The sequence below is a fragment of the Acipenser ruthenus genome, chromosome 28 (assembly GCF_902713425.1).
Source record: "Acipenser ruthenus chromosome 28, fAciRut3.2 maternal haplotype, whole genome shotgun sequence".
Lineage (NCBI taxonomy): Eukaryota > Metazoa > Chordata > Actinopteri > Acipenseriformes > Acipenseridae > Acipenser > Acipenser ruthenus.
Genome location: NC_081216.1, coordinates 22105153 through 22132257, shown reverse-complemented (window position 1 = coordinate 22132257; position 27105 = coordinate 22105153). Strand labels below are relative to the sequence as shown.

At 42.8% G+C, this 27105-nt stretch overlaps 1 protein-coding gene across 4 annotated transcripts; it reads right to left on the bottom strand.

Moving 5' to 3' along the window:
- Positions 1–667: 667 nt before the first annotated feature.
- On the bottom strand, positions 668–26695 carry LOC117435156 (anoctamin-5-like). Of its 4 annotated transcripts, XM_034058148.3 has the most exons (22): positions 26468–26695; positions 21294–21338; positions 19841–19911; positions 16735–16782; positions 13041–13154; positions 11611–11679; positions 10575–10859; positions 10257–10370; positions 9760–9875; positions 9257–9391; positions 8991–9096; positions 8579–8639; positions 8310–8467; positions 6317–6391; positions 5171–5399; positions 4506–4675; positions 3839–3936; positions 3594–3724; positions 2873–3078; positions 2410–2612; positions 1969–2074; positions 668–1863 (listed from the first exon to the last, which is right to left on the bottom strand). In XM_034058148.3, exons 1-22 carry the CDS (start codon positions 26556–26558, stop codon positions 1663–1665), a joined length of 2832 nt encoding a protein of 943 aa, XP_033914039.3. In that variant the 5' UTR covers positions 26559–26695; the 3' UTR covers positions 668–1662. The 4 variants fall into 4 exon arrangements, with proteins under 4 accessions (XP_033914039.3, XP_033914042.3, XP_033914041.3 ...); XM_034058151.3 differs by lacking the exon at positions 16735–16782 and having other exon boundaries at positions 26468–26694; XM_034058150.3 differs by lacking the exon at positions 21294–21338 and having other exon boundaries at positions 26468–26694.
- Between the last annotated feature and the right edge of the window lie 410 nt (positions 26696–27105).

The window sequence follows — 27105 nt, the reverse complement described above, 5'->3', positions numbered from 1 at the left end:
GAGATTTCATTAACCCACCCACATTGTAAACGCTAAACAGCTATATTTAAGGCACTTAAAAGATAAACTTATAGTGGATACTCAGTGTATTACAAAGTCCTGTAGGTAGCACTAAGGTTTCAGTGAGTAAGGTGAGAAAACATCATGGAAATTAATTTTCTGTTTAGTTTATTTCCAAGCACTTTTCTCAAAGCAAGAACGTCTATTATGAGTAGATTTAAATGACATGCTCTTCATTTTGTTTAGTTTGTTTTTAGTCTGTGTCCAGGTGCTTTCACCTGTAAAATCCTTCATCTCACCTTAAACCCAAAACATACAAATAGTATAAATCAAAAAGCATGTAGTTTTTTTAAATACCTGGGCTGAGATTACCAGCTCCCTGGAATCTCAATATAACCCTTACTCGAACATGTGTACAGTCATTGCCGACAAAATTCTGGCATTGTCTATATACCTGTTGAGAAAAAACTCCTAAGAGACAGAGGCATGCACCATTATTTGAATAATGATATCATAATTATTGGCATGTTTGCGGTCTTCTGACCCAATGTAAATATGTGCTCTGTTCATTAATAAGGTTAAAAGCAAAACAGACGCAATTCTACGTCCCCTTTCATCCAAAGTGTGGAGATTCCCCGAACACTACAATATATATATTTTTTTCTTCTTGCACATTAATTCGCTCTTAAAAACACAGGCACAGCAGTGTAGTGTCTTTATAATTGGCACACAATAGGCTGATAAAGATGCTGTACCCAAATTGAAATTACACTAATGTATATATCAAACACAATTCAATCCTGGCTTCCCTGCAACCCCATTATCATAATGTCACTGGGATGTCATTGCTACCCCTAGCGGCCCGACTGTTGAAATTGTATCTTGGCACAAAATTAGAATGAAATAAAATAAAATGAATGAACATAACCTGACACAGAAAAGGTCACAGTGACACTAATCATACAGAAACGTTGAGCATTAAAGGTGCTTCTTTCATGGTTTTTCAATAGCAGCTTGAGGTCTTCACTGTGCAATACATTTCGACTCATTTCACTTAACTGGATCTAGTATCCAGCATACAGCACTAGGATTCTTTGCAACTTTAACTATCTGATCAAAATGTGTCCCTCCTGCAGAATTCAGATTGATTGTCATGTTTGTTTGTTTTTTGTTCAACTGCAAGGATTCTTTTTTTTTTTTACAGCTCTGGACAAATGTTTTGCATCACCTCGAATTTTAGGATTGAGACATAATAACAAATAAAATGTAACTATATGAACACAAGTTAGGTCTTTTATTTGATATAATAATGTAATCAAGGAAACTACAAAATGGTATCGCAAAAGGTTTACCGGAAACTATAATAGTACAGAATGTTAGATTTCAAAATGTTTTTCGTTAAGTACTATGTTAACGTAACATTGTTCTGCAGGTTTCATTCAACTTTAAGCAAAATGTGTTAATTCTATAGGGTTCTACTTCCTGTTAATGCTGTCGCTGCAGAGAGACAGACAGGACAAGGAGGAGTGCTGCTCATCGGGAAAAAAAAGAAAAAGAAAAAGAAAAAATCACCCAGCGCAAGTGGAGCAGGGCTTTCAGTTCGCAGTCTCACTGGGGGTTTGCTTGTGGCTGTCCTTGGAAGTGCTCGGGGGGGGTGGGGGGCTACATGACCTCGGACAGCACCTCGTGATGGTCCGTGGAGGAGGAAGAATTCTCTCCCAGCTGCTTCTTCAGCATCTTGATCTCGTAGTTGCGCAGGTACTCCTGGGTGAGGTACTTCTCCCTCTTCACCCGGGCCTTCACGTCTTTCGGGACGTCCGGGATCATCCAGGCCATTAAGAACTTCACCATGAACACCACGTGCTGCCCACACAGGAGAGAGGGGTCAGCTTCAGTTAGAGAACACAACCATCTTCAGCTATGTTGTACGTGCTGTGTGCTTTATAACACAGTAACTGTATATATTACCTCCATGATGATAATGAAGGCCATTTTGGCTGCCAAGACGTGCCAGAACTGCATGGTGTGCTGGTACTCCTTCTCATGCCCTGGAGGATAGCGGTAATCATTGTACCTGCAAGACAGGAAGGACATTAAGAAAATCAATGACTAAATACATGCAATCCAGGGGACTCTGAGTTCAGGTGCATTTCTGATGCTTGTTTGGGATCTACAGTTTAAGCTGCTCCCTTCCTGCAGCGGAGATTGTGTGCTGGGATCGAGCTGAAAGCGGTTTGAAAGTGGTCCGCTTTGTTTCAAATCAGCAGCAGTTATAAAATGATTGCGGATTGTATTCTAGACTCTAGACTGCCGATGGACCGGTTTGATACTGGGAACGAGACACGATTTCACAGGGCAGACGGAAGCATGGCCCTGAAGGAGAGAAGCCTTGCTGTCTCGCCACCTTACCTGCAGCTGGTGATGATGGAGCTGTTGAACCAGCTGGGGCTCTCTCCATCCTCCGGCATGTTGTGGGGCTTGAAGTGGGAGATGTTGAAGACGGACAGGCTGTTATTGATGTACCCCTCCATGGAGTTCTCCGTGCCAGGGTGGTAGGCATAATAATACACCAGCCGGGGGATCATGTCCGAGGTGAATGCCACGATGAAGGCCTGCAGGGCAGGAGAGAGGGCACAAGTGACAGGGTTTAGCACAGCTCATTCGATTGGGTTGTAAAGGATTCCTAATCTGCTGTGCAGAACCTGCATATATATATATATGTTCTCCACATCATCCACATCACATTGATACAGTAGGTGTGTATAAAAATCAAGACTCATTTAATTATCACAAACATTGAAAAGACTTCTGTTCTAAATGCTTGACATTAAAACGATAAACCAAGCACCGCTGAGCATTTCATAGTCCTTACGTTGGTGACGACAGACAAAACAGCCACTCCGTTGAGGATCTCCTGCCACACTCCGATGCTCTGGGCCTTGGATGCCACGGGCCTGCGGAACTGGGTGGTGAACTTCCAGGCGTCCACGCGCACCTCCAGGATGTTATTGCAGAGAGCGAGGAGAGGAGCCAGGGGGAAGGAGGCCACGAACAGGGTGATGAACCCAAACTGGATCACTGCAGTGAGACACTCAGGTCAGGAGGGGCGGACAAGCAGGGCACCCAAAACAACACCTCGACATGTCTGAGTTCTGCACAGTATGTCAAGGTCCTGCTGCACTGTGCTTGTTCCACAGCCATCAGGTCAGCTTTGACAGAGTTAAAAATGTAACTGATAAGTAATTAAGAGACTGATCAATGAAGGCAACACAAGACTAACACTGCATTTCCACTATGAAAACTAAAATCACACCTGATCTTAATTTCATGTCCCTATAGATGCAGCTCATCAGGCTACAGCAGAGCCTGAAATGGCTTGAACTGTTTAATTCTAGTTTACAAACATCGATTTTAATGTTACTTGACTTTGAGTCAGATCAACATGGAAAACCATTAGAAACCACAGCACGCGCACAGGTTTATTGTGTTAAACTTTTCTAAGGGATTTGACTCTGGATCATTTGACACCTGGCTGCTTCTGGGGCAGGTCCCCGCTACACGCAGCTGAGGAAGGGGGTCTGTGTGGTTCTCACCCATCTCCAGGTACTCATAGAAGAGCCCCAGCTGCCCGAGGCACTGCAGGTCATGGTCCTGCTCCCAGCGGGTGTACAAGCTCTCAGGGTGATTGCGCGCCTTGCGGCTTCTCCACCAGTTCTTCAACCACCTGAATGGGGAAACAGTGAAGGGTGGAGGACAGCATCAACAGGGGAGCCGATCTAGCAAGAGACTGAAATACAGGATCTCTCCGGTGAACGGGGCTCTGAAAAGCTCTACTTACGGCACAAGGGCTTCCTGAATGTTGCCCCAGATTTGCTTGCCGGCCATGACAATGAGAAGCTGAGTGGAGAGTTCAATGAGACAGCCACCGGGGTCACACTGCAGAGAGACAGACAGCATGAGCAGACTGCCCCTGGAATCTGTGGGGATTCTGCAAGGTATCGGGCATCATATGGCAGGTACAATGGTCAATGTTGGTTGTCTGACTATATTTTGGTTACATACATAGACCCATTATACCAAACCAGATACATTATATAACAAACCCTATACATTATTATATGAATTAATGCATTCAAACTTATTCTTGGAAATTGGTACGCATTGCATTGTTCACTCCATATAAGGTAGCATTTTCACCAGTGGGCTGCATGGCAAATGTCTTGATATTGCAGGGATGGAAAGAAGACTGCCATTGCATAGTGGTTTGATCCATTCCTAGTTTCACTATGAGTTTAATCAGACGCACCTGAGCTTGTTACCTACACACTGTGGCTAATCAAGCTTCTATTAAAACCTGGAATGGGTGAAACTGCAGTGCAATAGGAGTCTTACTTCCATCCCTGAGTCAATGTGAAAAAAAAACACGAGCTACCCAGAATTGTGACAGTTCTGTTTTGCAGGGATGCTGCTTCAGCTGCAAATGGCTGACAGCGAGGTCACTGTACCTCCTCATTTCTCAGCACTCCGAACATGTAGGTGTAGTTGCCGGGGTAGCCCACGAACTTGCCCTTGAAGAAGGCCACGTAGAAGCAGGAGGAGTAGTAGTTGACAAACTGGAAGAGGAACATCTTCATGGTCAACCGGTTCTCATACTCCTGGTGAGTCCTGGGGATTTCTGGGGGAAATCGCAGAAAAATCAATAGATCAGGTGTGCAGCACGAACTAGTGTTTCAAAACTAAAGTCAGCTACCGCTGTCATAGGAAAACGTGAAACCCAGCTTATATCATGACCCACATTATATCACGAATTATACCTGCATTATAAAGCAGGTATATATATATATAAAGAAACGTATCACTTATATGTGAGCATCAAAAGAAACTTATCACTTATATTTGTCATGGTCAAGGATGAATGATCGCGTGATTAAAAAGAAAGCAAAAACATTTCGTCAATGTCCATCATTTATATACCTTATTTTTTTTTAAAATAAATGTGTTATAATAGTTTTAAGTTTCTTTTGATGCGCTCTCTCTCTCTCTCTGTATATATATATATATATATATATATATATATATATATATATATATATATATATATATATATACACACACACACACACTCCCTCTCCCTCTCCCTCTCCCTCTTCCCCGTGCTTCCTCTCCTTACCCAGATCAGTGATCCAGATGGCCACTCGCTCGTACAGGGTGTTGAGGATCATGATGAGCACAAAGTTGAGGCAGGAGGCTGTGACGGAGGTGGCGAGCTGCGGGGTGATCAGAGAGCCCACCAGCTGCAGGTTCTGGGTCTGGTTCTCCTTCATGATGCTGGCTAAGGCAGCGTAAACAGCGAGGCGGTACGCAATCACGCCGATGACGCAGGCGATGATGAGGGCGATCTGTCAGACAACATGCCCCCGTCACACCGCGCACAGTTACCAGAGGGTTTGCAAGGCAGGAGGAAGGTGCAGAAAACAAATTCTCATGATGGAAGTCACTTCCCCTTTAAGATTGTAATTACAGTGCTCTTTATGCCAGGCAGTGCCGTTGTTGTGGTTCCCAATTGCCCAAAATGACATTCCATTGTCACTTTCATTCTTGTTACAAGGGTGTACACAAATAGCATGGGTTCATAGCGACGGCTCCCGAATACAGCATTATGAAGGGGGAGCGCTGTACATCAAATGAGATTAACAATCACACTGTCCCAATGAAACAGCAAGCAGTGACGTGCACAGAAGTTTTAATTAGGAGAAGGCTCTCCCCAATGGTCAATATTTAAACAAAAGGCATCAGACACATTTCATTTGTAATACTGTATACATGAATGTTAATGCATGGTGGTTCAAATGGAACAAAGTCCGGGACTGGAATGGAATGAAGCAGACACAAGTGATGATTACTGTCTTAAAAGGGAAAAGTACTTTATCTGGAATTTCCAGGAAGCTGCACCTTTAAGCTCATGCCTTGTACCCTGTTTATATTGATGCTGTGCGCTCTGCAGTTCACATAACGCACATCACTGCGGAGGTCATTCTGGGGCCATTCTTACACTACCAGCAGTTTTTTAGCGTCCAATAGCCTATCCATACTACCTCAATAATGCACAAGCAGCACACTTGAAACCATGCTTGCCACGGACTTCATTCACAAGGCAGTGTAAACAGGGTATACGTCTGCAGAATTTGGTTCGTTTGACTGTTTCCCTCTAAACTGCTGGTTCTGTTTTCGGACCCTGTCGATTGGCCAGTTCACCAGGATGAGCCCCAGAACCACGGCTCCGCAGCTGGAGGACGATCAGAATGAAGATGCTCACCCAAAACATGACGGTGGCTCCAGACAAACAGAAACGTGCACACTTGCTTCTTAAGGGCAGGAAGGGCTCCATTTTCTGCATGAGCAAGCAGAGCAAGAGTTAACTGAGAACAAACAGAGTGGGCTCCAAAGCTGTGAGAAGAAACATCCCATTCACTAGACTGGTGAAACACCAATTCATTAAATAATATCAGCATTAAAAACACTGAAATCGGTAGCAGAAACAGTAACCCCCCCCTTTTTTTAATTTTTTTAAAGTGTGGCCCCTCTGCTACAGAAGGATGCATTTGAATGATCTCCAGTTAACAGCGACGTTGAGGGAATACTACAAACAGGAGCAACAGGGCTGCTATACAGTTTTAAGATCCAGCCACTGTTGAGCTCATTCAAATAGATCCATACAGGAGGATTGCAAATAAGACTCCCATTACATAGCAGTTTGATCCTTTCCAGGTTTTACAAGGAGTTTAACTGAACACACCTGAGCTTGTTACCTATACACTGTGGCTAACCAAGCTTGTAGTAAAACCTGGGATGTGAGAAACAGCTATGCAATAGGAGTCTTATTTCCAAGCCTGCTAGGGTTTCTTTAGCAATCTTGAGCATTGCTTCTGGAATTCTGCAGCGGGACACTGATCTGCTGTTCTCCCACACAGCTTGGTTTCCCTGGAAGTCACACACATTAATACACACGGAACAAGGAAGGTTGGGTTAGTCACACTGTAACGATCCAGGTGATCCAGACTCCCCACGTCTTACCCAAAGGATCACTGTGGCCCAACAGTTCACCATTTTCCCCACAGATATCAAGTCTGCCTCTATTCAGAACATTCTCCTCCTCCTAAAGGGGAGGTAACACAATGATATATCCATCTTCACACTTCTAGACAATAAATCAAGCCAGCAGGGACTGACGGTACTGCAATGGTCACTGAATTACCAGACAGCGCCAGATATACGAGTTCACTGGTGTAGCCAGCAATGGCAGTTTCACCCAAAATTATTGAGTACAAGATATGATGATCGGAAAAAAAGCATCGCCCCCAGGCATATTGGGGGCGGGCGGGGGGCAGGGGGGTTGTGGCTGAATGGTTTGTAATTATAAGATAAAATGTGTGTTACTTGCATTAAATGATATGACCTGGACACCACCTGTAATGGAACTTCTTATTGAGCGAATCATAGAATACAGCCAAGGGGTCTGTGTCATTGATACTGGCACAGTTTAAAGCTGTGGGCAGTGGAAAGGTTCATATATAGAGCACTGCACAACACTGGTAATGGAATAGGGTGCTGTACTCAATGTGAAGGCAATAACCCTTTATAGAAGAAACTTTGACCGTATGTACAAAGCCAATACATAAAATGTGGTATGTGAGGGGCTTTAAGAGTGTGACGGCAGCAGCTTTGTAAAATTACAGCCACAAAAGGGTTATGTTTTCCTGCACGATAACCCTTAATCTAGAGGATCATAAACTACAGCTCTGCAATGAGTATGAAGCCAGTATCTCCAAGCGTTAGGTCATCTATAAACCACGACCACTAGAGCTGCACGGACCGATTATTCGAACAGAGCTCTCCATAGATGAGGGTCACCATTCCGAGTGACACAACTGAAGAAATGGCTGCTTGGATTTGTGTGGATTGCTGTTCTCTGCAGAATCTAAGAAAAGCAGCAGTCAAATCACAAACCCTACGTAACGCCGACAATGTGAAGGTAAGCGGCTCCTCTGTACCTGGGTGACGTGGTTCATGCCCAGCCCCTCCTCCCCTCTGTACCTGGGTGATGTGGTTCATGCCCAGCCCCTCCTCCCCTCTGTACCTGGGTGATGTGGTTCATGCCCAGCCCCTCCTCCCCTCTGTACCTGGGTGATGTGGTTCATGCCCAGCCCCTCCTCCCCTCTGTACCTGGGCGATGTGGTTCATGCCCAGCCCCTCCTCCCCTCTGTACCTGGGTGATGTGGTTCATGCCCAGCCCCTCCTCCCCTCTGTACCTGGGTGACGGGGTTCATCTTGCGCCTGGTGCACTTAGTCTCGTACTCGGGCCGGAGCTGGAGCTGCTGCTCCTCCTCCTCCTCCTCGAAATCCACCAGGTCCCACTCGTACTCCAGCCGGGCCTGTCGGCGCTTCCAGAACTCCAAGAACAAGGTCACTGAGGAGGGGCGCCGGAGACGCAGGTTAGGGGCTCCGTTCGCAGGGAGAACACACCACATAATACTAATAATAATTTAAAAAATACTGCATGCATTGTACTGCAACTCACCCCATATGCCCATGAATATGGCAAAGAATAACGTGCCAACATTGTCAAACAGATGGGATTGCTAAAAAAAAACAAAAAAAACACAACGACATTGTGTGTGTGTATATATATATATATATATATATATAATATATTTACACACACACACACACATACACACACATACATATTATACAACATCTCATGCTACAGTCCAATGTGCTTTACATTATCTTTATCTCAAGCTGTTTTGTATGGAGGTACTGTGAAGTACGACAAACATAAGAAGACACACAGTCAAGGCCAGATTGCGGAGATACAAGGGGATTATACGATCACACGCCCCGTCAAACTTTATCGTTCTATACCAAGGACTCTGAACTCTGGTGTTTACTCAGTCATCATTAATGTCAGGACTGTTTTCTGTACTCACAAAGGAGGATTCGCAGGTTGTGTTCAGTTTCCAATAACCACACTTCCGGTCACACAGAGGACACATGACAATCTCGCCTCCGATATCCACACTGCAGATTTCCTGGCTATGAGAGAGATAGATAGATAGATAGATAGATAGATAGATAGATAGATAAAGTTGTAGAATACACTGGTGAAGTCACAAAGTTAACCCTTATCCCTTTTTCAAGCACTGCAAATAGCACAGAGACCAGGACAAGAGCTCACAGTGGAGAAGTTACTCACCTCCACACATTATCATTGTAGGTGAAAGCGCCGTAACAGAAACAGATTAAACCAACGATTGCCGCATAGAAAAGCATTTCTGTGTAGAAACCCAGCCAGGCAAAGTAGATGCCAATCTTCTCTCCGTAGTACTTCCTGTCCCAAACAAAGAGAACAGAGAGACATCTTACTTACAAAGTGCCTCCACTAGACCACACTGCTTCCCAGTCCCTCAGCTCTAACCACTAGATGACACTGCCTCCCAGTCCCTCAGCTCTGACCACTAGAGAACACTGCCTCCCAGTCCCTCAGCTCTAACCACTAGACCACACTGCCTCCCAGTCCCTCAGCTCTAACCACTAGACGACACTGCCTCCCAGTTCCTCAGCTCTAACCACTGGAGAATACTGCCTCCCAGTCCCTCAGCTCTAACCACTAGAGAACACTGCCTCCCAGTCCCTCAGCTCTAACCACTAGACCACACTGCCTCCCAGCTCCTTTGTTCCAGCCTCTCTGCTCCTCACCTGATGAGATTCAGGGGCTGCTCCTTGTAGAAGCACATGAACCTGGCCCATGATCTGTACAGGGTGAACCTGTCATTCTCACATTGCTGGTCCTTTGCTTTCATCCAGTACTGACACTTTGAAAAATCCAAAAGAAAAAAAGAAAATGCAGAGCAGACAGTAAAACAATTGCAGGAATTTGCAAAACCTAATTCACTGTATGTTTAATACAAGGGGCCAGATTTATCAAGACCTTTACACCTAAAGGAAAATAAAACTTATGGCAAAACAAAACTGGTATCAAACAACGAAGACACACTTCCGAACCTCGAAATAAACCTCCCAAGCTGCTCGTTACTTGTTTTGTTTTTTCTGAAAATTCATTCAGTTTAAATTGACACAGTTGCATGTTGGTGTCAGCTCCTTGATAAATCTGGCCCAGTGAAATGAATCATCTTAATTTAAGGCTCCTGAAAGTTTGTTATGCTTTATAGAGTTCGGGAAGGTGGTATCCATACGTCGTGAAGCGGGAAGGCTGCCGTGTAGGAGCCGTTGCTCAGAAGCCGGTTGATTCCCAGCTTTTTCTTTCCATCCTCTGTCGCGTAGGGGCACCGTGAGAGAATGTAGTACACCTGGGGAATAGAGAGAGAGAGAGAGAGAGAGAGACGGGAGGACAAGAGATCAGCAATCTAAAAAAAGGTGATTGGGTGGTCTTATAAGACAATGAACTAGTTTAGGACAAGGGGTGTCACATTTAGTTCAATGATGTGTACGGCTCATACTGTAGAGGTTGTGTATCGCGATACAGGACTAAAAGCACAGCCTGCTGTACTCACAATCCTGTTGCGGGTGGAGGGGGGGAAGATGGTGTCCTTGTCCTCGATGAGGAAGAAGCCAGGCTTCTTATTCTCGAAGGGTGAGGTGAAGTAGTCGGGCTCGGGGCACATCACCTCGTGCGGGAGTTTGAAGGGCTTGAACAGCCAGTTCAGAGGCGTCTCGTCGTTGCTGGGGATGTCGCTCTCCTTGAAGGGCACTTTGATCTTCAGGATCTCCGCGTACGCAGTCAGCACATCCCACGAAGAGTGGATCTTCAGGAAGTACGTCTTCCCGTCCTCCGACTCCTGGGAAGTGAAATATGGGAAAACACAGGGTCACCAGAGGAAAAAAAACAAAAAACTCATAGTAAAACCAGGAATGGATCAAACTGTTATGCAATGGGGGCCTTATTTCCATCCCTGGTTCATCACTGCATTTACACTCAGAAAAGAAAACAGCATAGACTCCCCAGCTGAACCCATCCATCCAAACCTGGTTTTATGCCAGTAAGGTCTGTCTTCTGACACAGTGATACACCAATTTACAAATATGTTAAATACACAGTTGTGGGTTTCCAGACAGCATGGTCAAGCAGAGAAAAGCACAGAGGGATACAATAAAGCATATGGTTATTATTATTATTATTATTATTTATTTCTTAGCAGACGCCTTTATCCAGGGCGACTTACAATTGTTACAAGATCACATTATTTTTACATACAATTACCCATTTATACAGTTGGGTTTTACTGGAGCAATCTAGGTACAGTACCTTGCTCAAAGGTACAGCAGCAGTGCCCCACACCTGGGATTGAACCCACGACCCTCCGGTCAAGAGTCCAGAGCCCTAACCACTACTCCACGCTGCTGCCCAATATATGGTTGTATGGTAGTATCTTTCCAGCATACTGAAAAATCTGATGACGATAAAACATGACATGAATTCATCAGTGTAAGATCTGACTCACTGTCCAGTATCCAGCAACTGGAACCCCTAGAGGGAACCTCATCCCTTGCAGTTTTTCAAAGCTGGCCGCACTGCACTGCCACACTTACATTTTTATCCTCTGTCTCCAGTTGCAGGCCGGCTGCCTGCAAATTCATTTCAAATTCCTGTCTCCTTTCCTTGAAAAAAAAAAATTAAAAAAAGAGAGAGAGAAGAGAAGGAACACATGTTTACAGCAGGAACTCCAGAGTGCATCTTTGTAAAGACAATAATGTTTTGGTTCAAATACTGGCTTGAACCAGTTTGATTTAACCACCAAGCCTTTTCACCGACCATCAAACTCTGTTGCCTGTAAGGACAGCATAGAAAATCAATTTCAGTGCGTTTAAATCATGTTTTACTGTAGACACATGCTCCAGACTAAATTGCCCACTCGCAGCCCTTCCACACACTGAGGCTCCCCTGGACCTGATTCTTGTGCTCTGCAGTGACTCTTACTTGTGGGTTCCTGTCCCACAATCTGTCAACTCCCTTTACTCGCTTACTTAAACGGCTGCTGCTGGATTTGAGCAATGTTTTGGATAATACGCAATACCGCAGACGTGCACAGCCTGCGTTTTGTATTTGTTGGTTGACAGTGTTTCAGTCTAGCCAGGGTTTCCTCTCACACTCTGGTGACACTGTGTACTAAGAATGCCGCAAGCTTTTTGATTTATCTAAAAGAGGAAGTGTCATTCAAATCGCATGCCTGGTCTACAGCTTTCACTGCCACCGCTGAGCAGGGTAGCAGAGCAGCGCTAACAGAAATGCAGTGACCTCTTGTGAAATGTGAACCGACATGATCTTGTGGAGCAGTTTACACGGGTGAGCAAAACTGCGCCATGTCCATCGGTGGTGACAGAACATTAGCAAGGTGAGTACAGTGCGTCCTCGTTATTTCACCATTTGATAATGCACTTTTTTTTTTTTTTTTTACATCACGTGGACATCGTCCAAAATTACAGCGCATTCAAATCATTTTGCACAGTCAGCTGAGGCGGCATCACAATCCTCCAGGCTAAACTGCCCACTTGCAGGCATTCCACCTGAAAACACAAACGCTGAAAGACTGCAAGTTACCAGTTCAGATGAATCATTAGAGTGATCATCATTACATTGTACTTAATGAAAGACTATAAATCAGTATTGCATGGATGATATTTACTGCAGCAATCTGCCAGGATGACATTAATTTTGTAGCTGGCCAAAAAATGCAAAGGTATAGCTGACTTCCCTTCTCCCCTCAGCCCTATAAAACCACAGAATTACAATCTCAATGCCTCAAAATGATCCAAGAGGAATACAGCGCTGTTAATGGAACACATGACTAAGCAGAACCATAGCCTATGTGACAGCTCCCCGCTGCAGCTAAATTCACTTCAATACAGATTAACTTGCCTTTGACATTGCACATTGCTTCATTGATGAGAACCCCCCCCCCCCCCCATGAAAGGTATACAAGGGGGAAGGCGACTGAAATGAAACAATAGATGTGTTTTACCGCTTTCTTCTCTCCGTCCTTCGTGGGGTCGTCGACGTACGACAGGACAAAGTCGATCCTCCGGACGCCATCCCTGAAGAAAATGGAGTCTTTGCTCTGAGGCTGTTTCTCTAGCTGCAAAAAAAAAAATAATAATAATAAAAACAACAAACACACAACACAGGCAGAAACAGTATTAGGGCAATGGGATTGGATTCAGGGAGTCGTGGGCAGCCCAGATAACCTTGCATTGCTGAACCTGGCCATCACTTAGCGGTTCAAATCTAAATCACGAGGCCTAGTAGAAACAGATCAGAGAGCACACTTTCACAGCTGGAACTTCAGGACATGTGCTTCTCTTCACAGCAAAATGCAGGATGTTTTCTTACCTGATTCTGCAGCCCTGCTCGGTAATTCACACACCAGCACTCTGGTAAAGCGCTTTCAAATCAATGCACTGCGACTTTCAATTGGAAAACCACTGTACCAGACATGTGGTCAATTCCAATTTTAAAGGTGTGCCCAGGTTCGACTACAATTCAAATTCCATTGTAAATTGCAATGAGAATTAGGAGTTGCACAATTCATATTGCAACTGACCCCAGGTCTGCACTGCCCAGCGCCCAGTAAAGATATGCAAGCTCTGGTGTACAACCTGATTGCACTGGCATTTCCTTTACTCTGCAGCTGTGCAATATCACATGGAAGCCACCGCAGTTTTCCTTGGCTAAAACAGATGTTAATAGTCTTGGATGTGCAGTCACTTTTACAAAAGGGAGGAGGGGAGTGGAGTGGGGAGGTACTTTGCCTGGATTCTCTGTCTGAATTCCTTTACACCTGCACAGGGAACGTCTTAGAGAGGCACTGAGAGAGGGACGGGGGGTGGGGTGTGTTCCATCTTATAGCGGCTCCACCACTGAACCCACAGTGAGTTTCTCAAATTGGCTGACAGGGACAGCGGTCTGCCCTTGCTGGGGGATTTCCAACTAACACCAAGGAGGGCCAGAATCGTTCAAAACACCCGTTGAAATATATACTTGTATTTTTGATTCTGTAGCCACAGGATGCACGGATCAAACTAATGATCCGTACTGAGACCTGAAGAGCAGGAGCAAGAGAGCATGCAGCTCTGTTGCAGGAGGCTATGCCTTTTCAATGGGAATGATTGAAGGATGTTCTCCGGCACTGTGATACAGACCCTCACTGATATTGAGCACCCTGTCCCCCCCGTCCTGTCCCGTCCCGTCCTGTCCCGTCCCGTCCCATCCCGTCCCCCCGTCCCCCCGTCCTCCCATCCTCCCATCCCCCCCTATCCACCCCTATCCACCCCTATCCACCCCTCCTCCTGCTGCAGTGCTCTCCTATAATAAACTCCCCAACTCATCTGACCGCAGCTTGCTTTTAATAGCTCTGCAGTAGGGTGGGAGAGACCAGCAGCCTTGCAGACCACACTGTTCAAAGAAGACCTTGTTTTGTGCCTGCTGTTTACTGTAATTGTAGTGCACGATTTAGAGAACAGGGTGGGTGATACTGCCGCAGGAACTCCCAGGATAAAAGTATATGAGAGAGAGAACCCACTGGTTATGGACCAGGCTGGGACATTAAAACAACTCCCCGCCAGCCCCCTCCCGATGCTAGTTTATTAAAGGATTCAAAGCAATGTCAAGACATGAGAATAAACTCCACCCAGGCAGCGAGTACCTAAAGGCTGGTGGGTATGCAGCAGAGATTACTGAGCAAAGCACCCACCATTGCACTGCACCCTCCAATACAGCCTGGGCTGTCAGATAGAGACAGCCAAATAACACAGCCCAGTGCAGCCCATGGACTCTTCTTCAGAGGACATGTGTACTCTATGTTTGACCAAGTGGGGGATGGGCAATGAGATCTGTGCTGTTGTTTCTGCTTGGTCCAGTGTTTGCTGCGCTTCCAAATGATTCAGACTTCGTCTGAAAATAATTTTCCAAGGCTGATTGCAAGTAAATGAGGTGCTGCCTGTTTGCATGTGCAGCATGTATACACCCCTACAAATCAGAGGTGTTTTTTAATTTTTTTTAGAAGCATGGCAAATAATGATCGACTGTACAGCAAGCAGAGAGAATCGTACAGTCACATGATTAAACTGTATGAAATAAAATATTGGGAAAACTGAGTTCTAAAGTAAATGGGACAATATTTTGGTCACTGTCAAAGCACCTTGACTTAGAGGTATTACAATGTTTTGCAAGCCCTAGCTCCATGGCTTCCAATTCCAGTCCAGATTTTGTTTCCAACCAGGTTCTAAATCAGTTAACTGATCCAGCTGAGGATCAATCAACCAATTAGGGACTTGACTGGACAAAATCCTGGACTGGAGTGCATCTCGTGGTCCGGAGTAGTCGCAGTCCAGGCAGAGGGCACACTGCTGCTGGTAAAGAAGAGTTCAATAGCTGCAAGCCATGGCAGGCAGAACAGTCCAGGCAGCCCTGTAGGGGTTGCAGGATTTGTTACGGACTTTGATTCTCAAATATTCCTATTCACAGTGCAAACCAAAAAGAAAAAAACATCACAGGAGAGTGTAGTCCATTATAAAAGTTTACCAGGAACATTATCACACTAATTTCCAAGTTATCCAATGGTTACACCATGCATTTACTATATTACCCACCTATGATTTTCCATGCTTTCAGCTATGCGTTATTACTGAACACTTTGCTATGCTTTTACTGTGATAAACTTTAAGGGGTGGCAGAGAGACTTGCGCTGTAAATATAAGCCTCGGAGAAGAAGCTTTGATAGCAAACCAAAGCTCCCTGATTAACATCCAGGAGACCCACACACTGAGATTACACGTCAACCAGCATTTATAAAGTATGGATTGTTGTCTATTTCTTTCGCCTGGTACTCCTGAACACAGGCAAGCAAACTGTTAACATGGATAACATCTCACAGCACCAAACTATACTCACATCAGATAATCTGCGAGCACCTCTTTGAAACATCCAACCCAAACAGCAGGAGACATTAATCACTGACAAGATTAAACAGCCTGATGATACTAAACATGCAATTAACAAACACAGTAACAAGTGGAGGAATCCAGTAATCCAGCAGTCGAGGGAAACAGCCTTTCCAAAGAGAGACATTTATTTATTTATTCCAGGCCCTACACAGCAGGACAACTCGGCACGACTTAGAATCTGGAACTGAAACATCATGTGGGTCTGGGGAAGCATGGCCCAAGGTGCGAGACACTGATCTTCTTAGATTCCACAATATAAATGTTTTCCGTACAGGCAATAGCAGATCTTCAGACTGTGGTGTTTGAGATATTCTGGACAAGCTGGACCACTCAGGGGGACCATTTAAAAGAAGTGATCTTGATATACAGTACAGGCAGATTAGCTTGGCAAATATATGATACATGTGGATTCATCAGACAGGTCATTACAGACAGATGGTCTTTCAGTAGCGGGTCTCAACTGTAAACACGATGCCGCATCTCAGTCAGGCTCCCCTGGTTAATGAATATAATTGCATACATTTATGACTATTTTTCCAGTCCACTAGATTACCAGTAATGGGCTACTTCATGCCCCTCTCAGGTGTTAATGCCATTAACATGTGTTAACGACAACCCCCCCCCCCCCGCCCCCCCCGCCCCCCCGCCCTCCCCACACACACACACACACACTGACGCACATGCAGTGGAGCATGGTGGTCATTCCCTGCTTACCCCTTGCATACTGGAGACGAGGCAGGTGGACTCTCTGGTGCTAAGGCTCTGTCATTAAGCATGGAGGGAGGGAGGGAGGGAGGGAGGAGGGGAGAGAGACAGGGAGGTTAGTGGAGGAGCGGGCAGGTAATGGGATGTGGTGGGTTCAGAGGTTTCCAATGGGTAATCTCCTCCGCGGCCCTCTTTCAATCTCCAGACACTTTGCAGCTTCACTTTTCCATTATACTTTATATATATATATAATAATATATTCATTGCAGCTAATTAGAGCCCCGTGAAATTCATTTTATTTTTTAAATTTCTTTTTATTTTTCAAATTTAGTTTTATTTTGTTTTCTTACAGATAATCATTAATAAAACAACTTGAATACATGTATATCAATAATAGTATACATCATGTTTTAACTACATACATATTTTTTAGTAAACATTATTAGCTTTTTTTTTTTACATTGACATACAGACCTCTCACTGAAAAATCATTTAGTTACCATAATTTCTCATTAGCATCAGTAACAGAAATGTACAGTCCCCCACTCTTAATTAACTGCCTATTTATAGTAAATACTGCCCATGCCCTCTGTAAAAATACAATAAGAAAAAATAAAAAATATATACATTTACTATTGTGGGGCTGTCATAATAATTGCACATCCAGCAATCTACCCATTAAAAAAAAAACGATAGAAACTGTATTTCAATCCCATTGCACTGAAGCAGGGCTCCAGTATATAAACTTGGGGTTTCTCAGTATCTAAACACGAAGCCAAGCAGATTCATTCATCGAAAAACATTCAAAACCAAAACAGCATTTGCTCCAGTGCAGAGTTTGCACCATTTGAAATAAGAATTAGCATACTAATGCAAAATATAGGCAAACAAGCCATATCTTCCCCATAAGGAATAAACAGCGAATGCTTAATGACGTTATCTTTCGACTCCAGCCAACAGTTGCAAAACCTGCTCTTAATTATTTTGTCGCTGCCAGCTGCATACATCCCCTCATGCTCAAATTATTTACAGTGTTGTTTAATTGTTATGCGCGGTTTAGGCATTTTAGAAACAAACGCCTCTTCTCTTCCATCACAATTTGAATTCCCCGAATTCGCTCCAAATTATACATCTGCGCAAGTGCTAGTCAGAGCTTCAGTATCCCTTCAGACCGTGTCTATGGTAACGGCTGAGCCTTGACAACTAAGTATTTATTTTTAAAAAATAATTATTATCATATAATCCTCCCATTTTAAAAATGTCATTCTAGGTTTGCTTTATAATAATTATTCGTTTTTTATTTAATTTTATATTTGCATTTAGTTTTCTATGTTGAATTCCGTTTTATTTCGTGCTATTTCGTGTTGGTGAAAAACACGGGGCTCTACAGATAATGGACACAGTTATGATTTCTGAATGTCTCCTGGTCTGCAGACTTATTTATGTAATGTTGAACCATATGACTAAACCAGGGCCAGGAAGAGGCAGTGAACACCCATGGGGGCCCATGGCCTGGAATTGCAAATGATGAATGCAACCATGCAGTAAAATATCAAACCAAGGCCTTAGCTTGCGTTAAAGTATACACAATTCAGAAGGAACATTCACATTACAGTACCTTGCAGATATGCAAAAAAAAAGGAGCTGAAGACACTGACACAGGGACACATCATGCACGGCACAAACTCTATGCAATTTACATTCCGGCACCTTCATTTGTACCTGTTACTTGTCATCAGTGAGTTTATACAAAGGTGATTTGTCTTTAAAATGAATGAGCTTCAAACTGAATCGCTTCTCAAAGCACAGGGTAAAAACACATCTTTGCATGTCTGTGCTTTCAGATAAAGGCAGGAGAGCCTCTAAAACAAATACAAGTTTTACATGTATTTGTATTTACATGTACCCCTGGCTGCTTTTGAAGATCGACTGGTTGTGGCTTTGCAAAAACCGTATCAGAAAATGAAGCAGATTAAAAGGGGTTGATGCTATTATTGTCTTTAATTTAATAAACTTCTACTGTATAGAGATATAAATATAGCTGCCATTCCACAGCACGTCTAAAGACAACCGCATGGCTACAGCAGTGCTGTGATGATGATTTCAATAAGGATTTGGTCAGGAGTTTGGAAAGGGTCGATGTGAAATCAGATAAAGAGGCCACTGTGACCCTCTCCTGAGTCACCGCCTTGCCATTTTCCTGTTTCTACAAACTGTCTTGCCGTCCCTTTCCTAAAAATAAAAAAGCCTTCATCTGATGATGGAGGGATGACTGCCAGTTTTCTTATGATGTCACCGTATCCTCCAAACAGCACCTCACCCACCCCCACAGGAAGTAAAACTAGAATAGACACCATCCTCCCTTCCTGTGTTGTGCTCTACCTCTCTGTCTCAAGCTGCAGAGCTCAGCAGAAGCTATTGCTGATCTCCGTACACCAGCCTGAAACACATGGGGTGTTTTTAAATTTGTTGTGTTTTGTTCTAGATCAGTGGTTCCCAACCCCGGTCCTGAGGACCCCGTGACCCGACAAGCCTTTTCATTCCAACTGAGCTCTCAATTACTTAACTAGACCCTTAATTGAACTGATCATTTGCTTAATTAGACCTTTTTGATTGTTTTCAGCTCTTAAACAGTTGCAGATTTCAAGTTACTTATAAAATGTTATAGCTAATCTGAAAAATATGCAACTGTTAAGAGCTGAAAACAATTTTAAAAAAAGGTCTAATTAAGCAAATTATCAGTTAAGGGTCTAGTTAAGAGTTATTGAGAGCTGAGTTGGAATGAAAATCAGATGACACAGTGGGTCCTCAGGACGGTTTGGGAACCACAGATCTAGATAAAGGCAGGAGTATGAAATACATAGTAGCACAATTTGCGTACTACTGAATCTTCGTTATCCCCAAAGTGGTGAATCATTAGAAATGCTCTGTTGTGATATCAATAGCGAATCTACAGTATCACTGCAGCAATGCAACAGGTGCAGCACCTCACAAACTGAAAGGGAGTGCAGGGAGAGAAGGACGCGAAATGGTAAATTGCATAGCGTTTGCGTTAGGCCGTGCTAGACTTAACTTGGCATCCCTGTACCGCCCTGGCGTGATCATTGCGTCTTACCTCGGGAATGCCAGGAAGGTGAGAGTCGGTGGTGGAGTTGGGTAGACAGCCGAGTCCATTATTGTCTTCCACTGGAAAAAGAAAAAAAATAAATGAATAAAAAAAATGTGGATAAGTGGTCGTTATAAAAAAAAAAAAAAAACACGCACACACACATTATGGCCTCAATAATGACAATGGTTCAAGATGGTAGACGTTCCCCATTATACAACTGTAGGTTGATATTATTTCTTCCCTTGTAGGCTGTGGAATACGACGATGATGATGATGATGATGATGATGATGATGATGAAGAAAAGATCTGTCCGTTTCTATGAACACATTTGATCCCACACCCATTTGAAATGCTGCAAGACGGTAATTGCACACTAACTTGAGGACAGTGAAACACAGACGTCAACACAGGCTTACTGAGGCTTCCCCTGTCTTGCACAATCACTGGCACTGCTTGACAATAAAGAACACTGTAGAGGCAAGGCTAGATTAGGGATTGAGGTTCGGGTGTGCTTCTACAACCAGTATAGTGCTTTTATTTAGTTTTTTCCGGGTCACCTGACAAGCTTTCTGGTGCAACTTGATGCAGACTGTGTCAAAAGTGTTTTGAATGGATAATAAGTGTTACTCATTTAACCTTACACGCAATTGACAACGAGGGTTAAAAGTAGATCCATTATCCGACCAGGGTTCCAGTTCCTACTGTACATGTGTTTTTAACATGCCGACAATATTACTATTCCCAGTTCAGCAGGCAATTCATTTGAAATAGGATGGAAAAAGAGAACCAATACGGCTAATAAAAAGGTCACTGTATGAAATAAACAGGATCGGAAAAGGAACAACTTCTTTATGACCTTGAGTTCATTTTGCATTTCTTTCCCCTCATTTTAAATCTTGTTAAGGTTTCTACAAACATTTTGGAAAAAAAAGGACTTTGAGGCATGGGCAAAATAGCGCTAATTGTCACCAAAAGAGAGGCTTGACATCTGTGTGTTAATGCAGTAGAAGCAAGAAAAAAAAAACAAAAAGAAAAACACAGGACTCCCTAAAAGTACAGTATGTATACCAGAGCCACTCTCATCCACACCCCCTGGAACCATCAATTGGTACAAATTTTGGAGAGGCGTATGATATAAATGAGGGTTATTGCTTATGTGATAAATGACTTTCAGTCAAAACATCCAAGGGTGGGCTATGGAAAGAGAGGATCCTGGACATGAACATAAAATGTACACATAGAATAACACCTGTAAAAGAATGAAAACACTGCTGGACAACTACAACACTATAGAGACGCTACTGAGAGAGAGCGATAGCGAGAGAGAGAGAGAGAAGGAGCGGAGATCCTGGAGAGGGAATGCGAGCGACACTGCAGCGAAATGCAAAGACACTGAGGAACGAGCCCCCGACCCGGACACCACAAACACAAAGACTTCAAAACCACTTGAACCGATACCTGTCGGACATTTCTTCCTGTACCCCGTCAGCACTGCTGCCCCATCTTTAAAGGGAAGAAAAGAGCAGGTTAAGAAGAATTTTTTTTTTTTTTTTTAAAGCTCAGGAGACCTGGAGATGCCGTGGTGGAGGGTTTTTGAAAATAAAAGATCATACTAATAAGAATAATAACACAAAGTGTGCCATAAATCCTACTGTTGAACTGTCAGTGTTATTTAGTTGTGCATATAGGTATGATTTACAGAACTATCCAGCGCCTACATGTTCCTGTTACTGCAAATCAGGAACAATCGCTAAAACCGGCTGCCCTTAGCAATTCATGCTTGTGAAAGGTACTGGACTGACAAAACGTGGCTATAAAAACCTTGGCAACTGCAGGTACACACTGCCCCATGATATATTCTACACTGTCAGTGTGTTCCAGGCTTGTTAGCACCTATGTTTATCAAAGATGATCACACTGTACTGTACAGTACGTGGACTATTACAAAGCTCCATTTTATAGTTTATAAAGTACCATCTTGTAGAAGTAAAGAATTCTTCAGGGATACAGTAATCATGAGTTTATTTTCTGAACTGGGAGGGAACCCTAACCACCAGAGGGATGCACTCCACCCTAGCGCACTGCACAGCACACCGCAGGCAAACGCAGTATACGTACTGCATGCATTTCACATACTGTATGCATTTCACATACTGTAATACAGTACACACCTCAGAACGAATGCATTGCCTTCCAAATGCAAATAATACAAATGGATGTGTTCCAAAGCCTCTCTGTTTCATTTCTTCAGCATGTTACACAGAGGGCAGTAAATATGCAAAGAAGAGTTACAACTTACAAACAAATTTAGGGTCATGCAAATATGTTAACTCCAAGTTCCAGGAAATTCGTCAACCGTCAAGGCCCAACCATAGAACCAGACCCACAGTGGGCACTATATATTTGATCGTAAAAACCTTTTGTAACTTTTTCACTGGAGCACAAAAGGCACGACTTCTCGTCTATCTAATCAAATTTTCTTTTAAGAACTATCTTCAGCATGAAACACGAGCAGTGGCTTGTGTTTCACTGTCCTTTTTTTGTAATATAATAATATATACTACTGTATATATTTACTACTACTGTATATTACTATATTACTGTATATAGTTACTACTGTACTTCTGAGAAATGTGCAAAAAGGTAACTTGACACAGATTGATAATATTATTAACTGGTAATATTTAACTCCTAAGTGAATCGTTATAAATGTTATTTAAAACCATCATCCCCTAGGTGGCAATTACAAAGTCTCTTCAAAAGTTCAAATACACGATGAAAGTGGATGAATAACAGTATACATCTATACATCTAGGTGCAGCCTCTTTCAACCAGAAAGGATGTGCAGGGAGATCTCAGAATTAAACAGCTCGTTAAACTAGGTTACTTTTGATCTTCTACTCTAAGATGTCTTGGGAATGAATCATGATTGTAGATACTGTTCAGATGTTGAAACACATGCCTTCTTTCTGAGCCTGTTGCTGTGGAAACACTCGCTCGCAAATTTACAAGGGGATACAATGAAGATGCAATGATGTCTGGCACCGAAATACTGGAACTAAAGCTGTTACAATGCTACTGTATAAACCCAAAGCACTTAACCCAACATCTTATTCCTTCTGTAAATTTCTAATGCTACAGGACTAAGAAACAATGTGCATGCAGTGAATGAACGGCCTGAGTTATAACTGAAGCTGTGTAACATTAGCGTTTTCATACTGTAGAAAAAAATAATGGTTTTAATTTAGCATTGTATCTAGTAAATATGGCCTGCCGGTAAAAAATAAATAAAAAGAATCAAAAGGCAAATCTATTCCTTTAATTGGTAAGCATGTCTGAAAACTGCTCCTCCTTTTTCCAGACCCACGAACATAAAATATTTTCTTTAGCAGAGATGAATTTTTAAAGAAGTTCCGAGGGATCTGATTTTCACACCGTCAACCCTTTTCCAGCCCTGGTTTCCATGGGAACGGCCTTGCACACCCAATCCCTCCTCATGTGCTGCTGGCTGTCTCCCTGCTTCAGAGCAAACAGCACAGTGACCCTGGGGTTGATCACACTCCAGACCGGAGTTCATTTCATGGAAGTAAAGCAAAGGGACTGATCATGGGCAGATAAGGAGCTGTGAGGCTCTCCTCTTATTGAAGCCCAACTAATCTCAGTAATTGCTGTAAAGCGATGTGCATTTCCTTGCCTTTTCTCTCTTGCTTGCTCGCTGATGTTGTATTTATTTCCAGTGGGTTTACTAGGAATAGTAGAAACTATCATAAAACAAAACATGCATAAAAATGACCAACCGTGAAACTCTGTTAACTTCCACTGAAATGATCTACCTATCTATCTATTATTGTGTAAATGTTTGCAACAGCATGTATCTTTACTGGAATACTCGTCGTGTGTAGATACAGTAAAACTCTATTGTATCAGCAAGCAATGAGCTGAACGTTGACTTCTCAGCATTTTCTGCTGTATGCAGCCGTTACCAGAGCACCATAGCCATAAAAACATCAGTTACCTGTTGGAAATACAAACAGCTCAGTAGCGTTGCTAGCAATCAGGAGTCATTGCCACCACAAGACTGCTTTCTAGTGCCACTTGGTATTTGATTCACTTTATTAAGCAGATGCCTCCTCCTCTGGGAAGCCTGTGTTTTGGTTGAATCCGCTGATGAGTAAAGCAGGGAGTCACAGTCCCAGCACAGCAATCAGGCTTTAACACAAGCAAGGGTGCAAAACTCAACAGTCCTAGAACGTGGACAATAATACCGCGATCTGCAGATACAACCACACAGGGTTAGAATAATAAAATGGTACAATCTGGAAAGCTGCAATGCAATAGGAGTCCTTTTCATGGGTGAGGTTCAGAACTGTACTGAGCAGAAATTAATGTGCGGGTTAAGCATCTTATAAACTAGGTAACATCCCCACACTATAATTAACACTAGTTTTTTTTTTGTTTGGTTTGGTTGGTTAAATTTCATTAAAGCCACTAAAAAGTTTACAGTAAGAATCCACGACAAATTAAAATAAAATGTAATCCTAGTTCCAGACACGATTACAAATGGGTAGAAATCTGCATTGCCATCTATGTGCCACCATGAAACTCTTCGCCTGTGTGTGTGTGTGTTTACAAAACTGTGGGTCATCCTGAGGAGACTGTGGAGGGCGAGCGGTCGCGGTGACTCACCCAGACTGACTACAGGGCTTCACTGCATGCCCATGTTTAGCTAAAAGGAATTCTGACCATGTGGACAGGATTCTTAAAGGGGATGTGCAGCATTCTGAGCTATTCCCTTATAAAAGTGTGTCTAGAAGAATACCTTGCTATTCTTTACAATGTTTTAGTACACTTTGCAATGCTTTTACGATGGTACACTTTTAGTAAGGATAATACAGTGTTCGGTATTATATTTTCAGTTAACAGTTTAGACTCGGGAATTTCCAATGGTAGGTTATTCAATAAGTGATTAAATACTGATCTAATAATACAGCAGGGTTCAGGATGCAGTAGAATATGCATGCAGTGTTCATCAGATCTCTCTCTAACTGTAATTACAGTGTCGTGCACTCATAAAAAAACCACGGCCAACTAGGGTTACTAGAGGTAGCGTCGTTCTGGGAGGCACCAACCGCAATGTAGTACTTTGACTATACCAGGATACAGACTACAGTAAATAACAGTGGCAATGTTGCTATGTTTGGCCGTTTGAGTCGGATTTTCACAAGACAAGACTGCTATCTAGGCATAGGCAATGGCAGCAAGAGGACGCAACACATCCCAACAAGTTACCAGGCACCCCGTACAGCATACAGGACAGGCTAATCCACCAGGCAAACAGTACAGCATACAGGGTAACCCACCAGGCAAACAGTACAGCATACAGGCTAACCCACCAGGCATACAGTACAGCATACAGGGTAACCCACCAGGAGAATAGTACAAGATCTGCATGGCTGTACTTAACTTTCAGTCAAACCCAAGACAGACAGAGGTTACTTAGTTCTTGAAACCACTTTTAAGGGGGCATAAGAGAAACTATCATGTGTTTTTGAACCAGCTGACAAAAAGCTGCTAAACCTGTGAAATATATTGCAGAACAACGGTGTATTATTATTTTACAAATACAGGCTACATTCAACTATTAAACAAAAAGCAAACCCGATCCATCATGCCATGGACTACAAAATATGTTTTTAAAATTAAAATAAATCATGCGTTGTTTTAACTTTCATTCATTAGTTAGTTTTCTGTATCCCTCCCACGCTGTTATCTCTTCTGTGTTTAGTTAGTAGCTTCACTGCGATAACGTTTGCTTTTTGATAACACTGGATTTGAAATGTTTGTTTTGATAGCCTAGGTGAAATTGAGGTATAATTTCAGGTGAACAAGATAACGACGCCACGCCCGTGCCGGTACCGAAGTCATAAAACTAATAAAACCATTGCAAAACATGGTACTAAAACCACACCACGGGTCAAAGTCAAGCAGTTTGTGCACAGCCATCGACCTACTCCATAAGCAGTAGTTTATAAAACCTTTGCTTTCGATTAACGCTTTGCTCTACGATCAAAGGGGGGTCTTCCGTGTTTGTTTATAATAATTAATATTACAAGCTCTCCTCATTGAATTTTCAGCCTGTTATGTCAACATTACTACAGCACTCCGTGGATGCATTTTTAAAAACACCTCGTTGAAATCAACCAGTAAATTAAAACTATTTTCATTATTGTTCGAAATGAAACAGAAATATACAGAATAATACAAAGTACTCCGAGTGCCAATTCCAGAATCCACACGACAATTGTGTTTTTAAACTGGACAGCATACAGTGATGATTGCCTCGGTCATAACTAGACACATTTGTATTCCCGTTATATATGCCATAATCACGAATCTCTTGGCTAGATTCTCGATTACGCGTAGTGTGTGTGTGTGTGTGTGTGTGTAGACGAGGAAAAAATGATATAGCATCTTACTGTAACTTACTGAACTCAGCGCATGGCATATTAATGTTAATAATGATTAAAAAAAACTTTTAAAAAATAAAATCTGAAATACACTTCGAAACTAATCTTCCCGTATGAATTAAATAAATAGGTTACTATTCTTTATGTTTGTGTGTTCAAACTTACCTCCACTTGATTCGTTCGTCTTAGACATTTCTATGAAAGTTGGTTCTTTCTCGTTCCCCCTTAATTTTGTCATACTGCCGGTCTCTGTCATGCAAAATAACACAAAAATACTATTACTAATCGAACCTCAGTGAGTGTCACTGAGTCTCTTCTCCAGACTGCTAATTTTCTTTCTCAGCATTCTGACCTGCTCTCTCATAAAGGGGAGTGGCCAGGATCGTACTTTTCACTAAAAACCACGTGAAACCCATACCTGACATCAGAGTTCTACTCACGTCCTGTTATTTAATTATTGTGACTGTTTCTGTCTTTTGCAAGATTACACAACCTCATCGAATCACGGTTCGGCGTTAAAACCTTACCAATGCATCCCGCTTTTTTATTATTGAGTATTTTTATTTTTTACTATTTGAAAAGATGAATATATATTAATATAGTTGTAAGATCTCAAGCCGATATCCTATTAGCTGTTATACATTCTGTGCGCTGTATGTTTAAATATTACATTTATTGAAGATAGATCACGATTAGCTTGTTGGCCAGATCTCTTTCAAATTTTGAATGCAGGTGATTAAAAAAAAAATCTACTCAAAAGTATAAAGTGTAATTAAAGAACTTAAATCAAACCACGTGGCACA

What these genes read in the sequence shown, in the direction of transcription:
- LOC117435156 (XM_034058148.3), bottom strand. Translation starts at nt 26,558, where the DNA reads ATGACAGAGACCGGCAGTATGACAAAATTAAGGGGGAACGAGAAAGAA. An exon ending in ACCTTCCTGGCATTCCCGAG is followed by an intron (nt 16,783 to 19,840) that starts GTAAGACGCAAT and finishes GCTTAATGACAG; the next exon opens with AGCCTTAGCACCAGAGAGTC. An exon ending in CCTCCACCCGCAACAGGATT is followed by an intron (nt 10,371 to 10,574) that starts GTGAGTACAGCA and finishes TCTATTCCCCAG; the next exon opens with GTGTACTACATTCTCTCACG.